This window comes from Dysidea avara, chromosome 14 (assembly GCF_963678975.1).
Source record: "Dysidea avara chromosome 14, odDysAvar1.4, whole genome shotgun sequence".
NCBI lineage: Eukaryota > Metazoa > Porifera > Demospongiae > Dictyoceratida > Dysideidae > Dysidea > Dysidea avara.
The window spans coordinates 2,885,091-2,893,818 of NC_089285.1; the positions used below are offsets into that span (position 1 = coordinate 2,885,091).

The 8,728-nt window shown below is 34.9% G+C and overlaps 1 protein-coding gene across 1 annotated transcript; it reads left to right on the forward strand.

Moving 5' to 3' along the window:
* The first annotated feature begins 2,611 nt into the window (after positions 1 to 2,611).
* LOC136244282 (uncharacterized) lies at positions 2,612 to 7,777 on the forward strand. Its single transcript, XM_066035826.1, has 7 exons — positions 2,612 to 2,707; positions 3,032 to 3,331; positions 3,941 to 4,216; positions 4,439 to 4,687; positions 6,663 to 6,736; positions 6,824 to 7,239; positions 7,416 to 7,777. Exons 1-7 carry the CDS (start codon positions 2,650 to 2,652, stop codon positions 7,681 to 7,683), a joined length of 1,641 nt encoding a protein of 546 aa, XP_065891898.1. The 5' UTR covers positions 2,612 to 2,649; the 3' UTR covers positions 7,684 to 7,777.
* The last annotated feature ends 951 nt before the right edge of the window (positions 7,778 to 8,728 follow it).

The following is an 8,728-nucleotide window of genomic DNA, read 5'->3' on the forward strand; positions in this document are numbered from 1 at the left end:
GTCCTGTGTTGTTCCTAATTTACATTAACGATATTGTAACAAACATCAAGAGTGAAATTAGATTATTTGCTGACGACATTCTACTCTTTAAAACTATAGCTACGCCCAACGATCACAGAATACTGCAAAATGACTTAGATTCCTTAACACAATGGGCTAGCAACTGGCTGATGGAATTTAACATTCCCAAATGCAATATTTTACAATTTACAACCCACCACAGTAAAAGCACTTTTACATATAAAATGTCTAATATTCCATTGAATATTGTATCAGAGCACACCTATCTTGGTATCCGCCTCCATCATACACTATCATGGGAACCTCATGTTAACTATATTTGTGGAAAGGCAAACCGTCTTCTTGGATTTCTGAAAAGGAATTTATATAATGCCCCAATACAAATCAAAGAACACTTATACAAACAATTATTGTTACCTTCTATTGAATACTGCTCAGCCATCTGGGATCCTTATCACCAAACAACGGTTAGCAAATTAGAAATGATCCAACACCGAGCTGCAAGATTTGTTCTTAATAAACCATGGCACAGATCCAGTCAACAACACAGTATTACAGATATGCTTAATTACCTTCAATGGCCAAGTTTAAAAAGTAGGAGAAGGAATGCTAGACTTATATTATTATTCAAGATTGTAAGAAACTTACTGGTGCTACCAAACCATTGTTTACCCCAGCCAACCCCTGTATCATATACTCGTGCCAATAATCCCCTCAAATTTGCACAGCTGCAATCCAGAATTGATTTATATAAGTATTCTTTTCTGCCAAGAACAATTATTGATTGGAATAACTTGAAAATTGACAACATTAACACAATAAACCTTGACACTTTTAAAAACATTATAGATAAGCTAAGCAATTTGTGATTTGTAATGCACATTAGCGTGTTGCCCCTGGTGGGCTTTGCTAATTAATGATAATAATAATAATAAGTCCAGTCATGGATTTTTTCTCCTTCTCCACCTTTTCAAAGATACTTTATGCAACAGCTTTAAACAGGCTGTAGGACCACTGGACCATGGCCAGGACCTTCAGCACTTGTGTTGTAAAGTTTTAATAAAGTTAACACCAGCCATTAAAATAAGTAAATCATATGTAGTAGCTACACCAGTAACACCTGTACACATACTGCACATTTCTCTCTCAGTAGGAGATGATAGTATAGGTTTGCTCCATTGAGTAACTAAAATGTGAACTATCATCTCCTACCAATCACATGCCACAAAGGAAGAAACATTACTCTCTGATTACACTTCAGACTACAGGACTAGATTGACCCAACTTGGTATGTTGCCATTGATGTATATTTATGAAATATCTGACATCCTCTTTTTCATCAAATCACTTAAAACTCCTACAGATAAGTTCAATATCCTGAACTATGTCAGCTTCAATACTGGTTCTACTAGATCTTCTGGAATCAAAGTACACAAGACAGCCCATACCAATGCAGCTATGGACTCCTATTTTTTTCGCCTACCTAGACTATGGAACTCTTTGCCAATAATTGATCATACACAATCACTAACTGTAATAAAACAGAAATTGAAGAAATTTTTATGGAATCATTTCCTAGCTAACTTTGACAATTCACCCTGTTGTTTCCATTACCTTTGTCCCTGTTCCCGTTGTTCCAAGAATCCTGCATCTAACAATTTTAACCACTTGTAACTAAGTATGTAGATGTTAGTGTATAGTTATTTTTTAATGTATGTTAGGCTATCAGTGTAGGTCACTGGTAGACCCTCAGAATTATTATTCTGTAAAGCAAAAAAAAAAAAAATTACCTTAACTTTTAATTCACAAATATTTTTGTGCAACCATAGGGTGACTTGCCGGTAGCTATAAAAGAATAATGTATAAAGCTAAATTGACTCGGCCCTATAAACAGACCCCATATTTTCCTTCAAGATCTCCTCTGCCTGGTAGTAGCTATAGCTAATACTACCCATCATCTTAGATATATTCATCAACGCACAGTGCTACGGTACCAGCTACTATATAAGGTAATGGCCTGTATAGAATTGGAATCTGATTGGCATGCAATGCAACTAGGAATTTAGTTCATATTGACAAAATATGCAAATAATTTGTTAACCACTATAATATATACAATAAGAGTGTGCATGATTAGCATTATTGTATAATCATTTTAGTAAATATTGCATATCTGAGTGGCTGCAAGGCCATGCATGATTCCCATCCACCCCCTCTCCCCTGGATCAGCCCCTGCAAGGGTGCTAGCACTGGTTGAGAGCGTATAGTTACGTCAATAGCTAGCTAGTTAGCAAGCTATCAAACTGTTGACAATTTTGCCGTTCACGATTACTTACTAAGCAGGGGCAGCCAAATAACGGCGACAATATGTTATTCAAAGGTTGACTGGTATAGCTCTCATAGCCTATAGCTAATATAATTACATAATTATTTTGGTTGTGGGTGTTATTATTAGCCTCGTTATTAGCTGTATGCATCCCTACGTGTTCTATTTTATGCAGCTACTAGAGTTATCCCCTTACATCACGAGTATACACCTATTTATGATTCCCTTGCTTATACGCTGCTGTATAAAAATACGGTTAGTTAGTTACGTACATTAGTCGACATAGTTGCGTGTTACTGGAGATGACAAGCTTTTCTTTCGCGTTATCATATGTAATAGTACTTCACACTATAGCTACAAGTAAGTTATAATTAATAGCTAACTACATGAGGTTAACTCATTTCAAGCTTATAACTATAGCTACGTATAGCAATATTTATATGTGGGAAAGATCAGATAATTAGCTAACCCCGATACTGCAGACAAGTATAGCCAAAGGGTAGCCAGCGAATATTTCATGTATTTATAATTGGATTTCTCAGATAGTGTACGAGAGTCCCAAGCCGTTAGCTACCCTTTGAGTATAGCTAACCATTTTTCATTCTTTCTGGTTGTCCGCTAGCTACACAGCTATATATAGCTACACAGTTAATGAGTAATTTCACACAAGATAATAACACACAGGTACTATCATGGCTAAGTCAGTGTGTGGACCATCACCACATTTTGTGGTTAAAGATGATGACACTACTCTGAAATGCCGAAACTACAATGATAATGGAGAGTCCACAGGTTTTGTATTAAATGCACTGTGGTATCGAAAATATACGAATGGATCCTCACATCTCATTGGAAACACTGGTCAAGTCACTGCCCATTCTCACACCCTGATATTCCGTAAGATGACGGAGGCTTATCAAGGAAACTATTATTGCTGTACATCAGAGATAGACTGCAGCAAACTAACATATGTAGCCATCGCAGGCAAGTAGTCATCCACCCCACTCATATTCACATCATATATACATGTGTATAATTATCACTATACACTCTAAAGCTTTTTTTTTCACTAGCTTTAAGTGACAGTGGATTCCCTGCATGGATGCCATACTACTGTATGACACCATAGATATTAGAGCCCATGGAAATCATAGACTCTATTATATATGATGATACATGTGCACCTTCAGGGAGCCTGATTACTGAAATTTTAAAGCATGCATACACCGTGTATTGTGATTACATTCTGTTCTGTCATACCCAAAAAAATTAAGCTAATGAGTTAGTGTCACAAATACAATAGAAATCAAGGTGGTCAGTGACAAAATCTTATGCCAGCAATCCTACTGTAGTATCAGATGCATAGATGACCAATAGTTGATACATATGTGACCAGGACATAGCTATAGGATCTATTTGCATTACACAATTCATAGCAGTTACATTACTAATAGCTAATAAATTAAAGCCACTTACCACTACATTACTTAAATTACTGTAGTTCTTTATTTTGTTTCAAAATGAAATGTTAATGGTTTTAATTTTGCTATGTATTTTGTACACACAGTTATGTGTTACTGATATTAATTATAGAGCCTGCAGATATTCAAGTTGCCAGTAAAAACTACATCGGATCTGTTGGATCTAACATAACTCTAGCCTGTAAGATTATATCCAAGGGCACACCTACAGCATCATTCCACTGGATTAGACAAGGACACATACTATCAGATGAGCTGATCAAAACTAATGATACATACACCACTTTAACACTAAATGATGTGACAGAGAAAGATAGTGGACCATACAGCTGTGCTGCTATAGCAAAATTTGACAAATTATCAATCCAAAAGACAATACAATTACAAGGTTAGTTAACAATATATTAGTCATGTGTAAATTGGTACAGTACATCATGTGTATTATGCAAACCTAGCATGTGTGTTTATAGATGTATATAGGTGCCTTAATACATGTAGATAGATATAGCTATATACACAATTACACACTACATTTCTACTTGCCTATTTTACTGGATAATGCATAGCTATATAGCTAGCTACTACAAGCAATACATTTTATTACTTCTAGTTCATCCAAAGATCACCATGTATGGACCATCTCAAGCTGTCATCGGAACTAATGTCTCCATCAACTGCTCCATAGCTGTAGAGGGGGATCTCACCCCCTACATCTATATAACCACTCCATTAGGAGAAACTATCAGTGCTAGTGAAGTTGTCTTCACTGCAATGCCAAGTAACACCGGGAATTATTCTTGTAGTGTCGTTACCTCAAAAATATTACTAAAAGCAAGTCATCACTTACTGGTAGTAAATGGTGAGTATATATCAGTGTGCATGTTAAGGGATTGACTTTTGTTGGTAAATTAGTACATCAGGTACTGGCACATCACATTAATGTCATATAACAAATGAGAAACTTGTGTGACAAATAAGAAAGAGCAATTCGAGAATAATCTGCGGAATTGAACAAGAGACACCATCAATTCCTTTAAAATATTCCATTATGTCATAGCTAGGTGATTTTTGCAAAAATACAAATCTGCCTACTAGCACACACACACAAATTTATTTTAATATATATACATTTCCTCATACCAGCTATTTAGAATATAATTAGTCCAACCTGTTAATTGCATTTGGGGGATATCATCATAGGTAGGATGTTGTCAACAAGGAAACTGCTCTAACTATTTACATATTAGAGCTATTGTAAATGGCAGGATTTCCCCTTGTATAGTACCTTACCTATTTAATACAGACTGTGTAGCTATAGTGCTGATGTTGACAGTGTTCTCCATCCACCAACATGTTGTACTTAGGGAATCAAAATGTGTATATTCTAATCCAGTTTGGCTAATGGTAAAATTAATATAATGGAGAATCTTGTTGACAGTATACCTGTAATGATGCCCCCAAATGCAATAAACAGGTTAGACAAATTATATTCTAAATAGTTGGTATGAGGAAAAGTATATATATATATATATATTATATCTTTAAACGGGCTGTAGGACCAGGCCAGGTGTCCCACAGACCTTCAGCACTATATATGTATGTGTGTGTGTGTGTGTGTGTGTGTGTGTGTGTGTGTGTGTGTGTGTGTGTGTGTGTGTGTGTGTGTGTGTGTGTGTGTGTGTGTGTGTGTGCGTGTGTGCTATATAGTAGGCAGATTTGCATTTTGGCAAAAAATCACCTACCTATGACATAATGGAATTTTTTGATGGTGTCTAGTCCATTTCTTTAGTAGATCATTCAAACATTACTCTGTAATACAGGAATTGCTCTTTCTTATTATTATCTGGGCTCGATAAGCTCCTGCTATAATGCACCATATCAAAAATGAGCTTGTTATGTATATCTGCATGTATATATCAGTGGTTATAATAGAAGTGCGTTTGTACCACTTGTCAATAGAACACAGATGTTTTAACAGGCAAAGTTTACTTAACAGGCTCATCCTTGACCTGGTATATGGCAGTTAGATACTCTCTTCTTAATCATTTACTCTTGGTTACGCCTAATGTATCAATGTACTAGCATTTGCAACTCCAGTTATATATAATGCATTAATTTTTTGTGTATGCAGATTAGTAGCTACATAGCACTCATGATCATATGTTACTAACAAAATGCCAGGGTGTATTATTAATGTAATATATACATAAAGTAATGCATGTCAAGGATGGGTTGTCCTGCAAAACAAAGATATGTGTTGGAAAGCACTTTTACTCATGTCTAGAAATCATAATCTGAAACATGAAAGCAACTATGTTGTTTACACAGATCACAGTATTCATACTTCCTGCTTGGCATATTATATAGTCATGGTGGTTTTGCAAAGGATCTTTCCAAATAAGCAACAGGCTAGGGACTAAAATTGCTACTGAAATGGAATAAGGAACTGGTTGACACTTGACCATTGAAGTACTTTGTAATGAATAGACCTTGTTTGGTAACTTACAGCAATTTATTTGTAATAAAATAAGTACCTATCCCCTTAGTGAATTGTGCATATACAGCTGTCTAGCTTGTATCAAACCTCATGCAAAATAGGATCAAGTATACAGATATCTTCATATATAGGCGAGATAGTGTGAAGTATACCCATCCAATTTACCATATGTTTATTCCTGAACAAACTGAATGCACATCTTCAGTCATGCAAATAAAATAGTATAGCTGGACAATATAAATAACATTACTCTTTATGTACATATGTGTAGCTACTACCATTATTTGTACTATATAATATATGTATGATGCTCTCATGTGTTCTTGGTTGTTTACAGATTCTACAACAAGTATGCAACATCTCTTACATTTTTTGATTACATTTCACAGTGGAGATTGTTTTTCAAAGAAGGTAAACTTGCTAAAGGAATACATTCTAACTACTTTTGCTGTTCACCATAATTACACCAGTTAAATTAAACTGTTTTTTTACTCACAGTTAAACAACTTTCAAAGTCAACTCACTTTTGACTTGGAACAGTACATCAATAGAATACAAGATGGCTATATTAGTGCAGTTCCTACACATTTTGAATGTATTAATACCTCAAAGGCATTGTATGATGTTGAAGTAAGAGGAGACATAGGTCATGAACAACTACAAAACTTTCAGATAGAAATACAGAATGTTACACTGATAGTTTGTGATAGCACCTGTGAGATATCATCAAGGATTGAACAAAATCCAGACAGTGACAATACCAACCATACAGACAGTGACAACACCAACTATACAGATAGTGATGACAGTTCATCATCCACCATGACTGCTATGACAATCTCAGTAGTTGCCATAATAATATCAGGATTAATCTGTATTGCTGTAGTCACTCTACTAGTATATGTTAGATACAGGTGTGTTGTGTAAGTAACATATAACATAAACTAGTTATTATGTATAATTATATACATAATTATTGAGATCTACTTTTTCTGTACAAACACCATATCTGTGAATGACGAGTTCCCTAAATTGTAGTTTATGGTGATTGTGTATTCCATATAATTTATGATACATCTTTTTATTTTAGGAGCAGCAGCAAGCAAACAGATCTAGAAAAAAATTCTAACACCAATCCAGAACTATTCACATCAACAGAAGGTCACACTGTTAATCTAAGTGATGCTAATACTTCAGCTAATACTGAACCTGCTTTAGTTGATGAAGGTGTTAACAACTTTATTACAGACGTACCAGCTTATATGAGTATTAACAATAGTAACTCAGTCAAGTGCATAGTCCCATCTAAAAAACATCCTAACTATGTTGAAATTATAAGTGTAGATGATGTATCATGATGTAGTAATCATTCTGTAATACATGAGCTATTTCTTCATTGTGTGTGTGTGAGTTTATTAAATTCTACACTATAAAAAAAAAACTATGTACCAAGCTATTTGATTCTGAAGTACAACAGTTATTTTAGTGTTTTTATCAGTTGTCATAGCAAATGAAAGAAGCTGCTAAGCAAAAGTGCACTCCAAATTTGTTATTCTGGTAAAATCACTTGCTCATATTGGATTCAATTTACCATTGATTTAGTATATACATTAGTATTATTACAAACAATCATTCACTAATGATTTTGCTGTTATACCCCTGAATTAGTGAACTCTTGTGTATGTGAGTTTAAGTACTTTCCTTATACTCAGAACTTCTGGTGAGCTTGAAAGATTGATACTTTCTGCTGCAGATTTAGAAGTGATAATATTATGCTAATCATTACGCAAGCCTCACAATATTCAAATGCAGACATGTGGCTGTATACGCATCTTTTGGTGTTCTAAAGGCTGGCCACGTAAAATGGTATTTTTCAAGGAAGTAGTTCACAATAGACATTTTTGCAAACTGTCAACCTTCGCATATGTGCTCATATACTCTGCTCATCAAAACATTCTTTGTATTAATATAAGTATGCTGGCCATGCAATGTATAGCTAAACATACTATACTTGCTATTTAGAGATATTAAGAAGCCATGCATGTCATTTTGTAAATATTCTTTTTCCAACCTGACATCAGGATGTTGATGATTAAAAATAAAACTTGCAATGAAATTATACCCAACCAAATGTTGACATCCTGTGTCAATAACATGTACAGGGACAGCACATAAAGTCCATGATGTAACACAGGTGGCACAATGAGAAATCAGCAGCACTGAATCCTTCTGGTCCAACTGCTTTAATCCACCAGGATGACCATTATTTTGCCAAACTTTTCAAACAGCAACAGATATATTCTTTTATTAACACACCTTGAGCTTACTGTGCCGATTTTTCACATACATTACGGGTGATCAACTATGGGATCATATCTATTCATATTAGTGAATAAGTTTGGC

Bases quoted from the DNA above. Each gene is read 5' to 3' on its own strand.
- LOC136244282 (XM_066035826.1), top strand. From the start codon at position 2,650: ATGACAAGCTTTTCTTTCGCGTTATCATATGTAATAGTACTTCACACT. The intron at 3,332-3,940 runs GCAAGTAGTCAT...TATTAATTATAG, and splicing joins AACATATGTAGCCATCGCAG to AGCCTGCAGATATTCAAGTT. The intron at 7,240-7,415 runs GTGTGTTGTGTA...TTTTTATTTTAG, and splicing joins CTAGTATATGTTAGATACAG to GAGCAGCAGCAAGCAAACAG.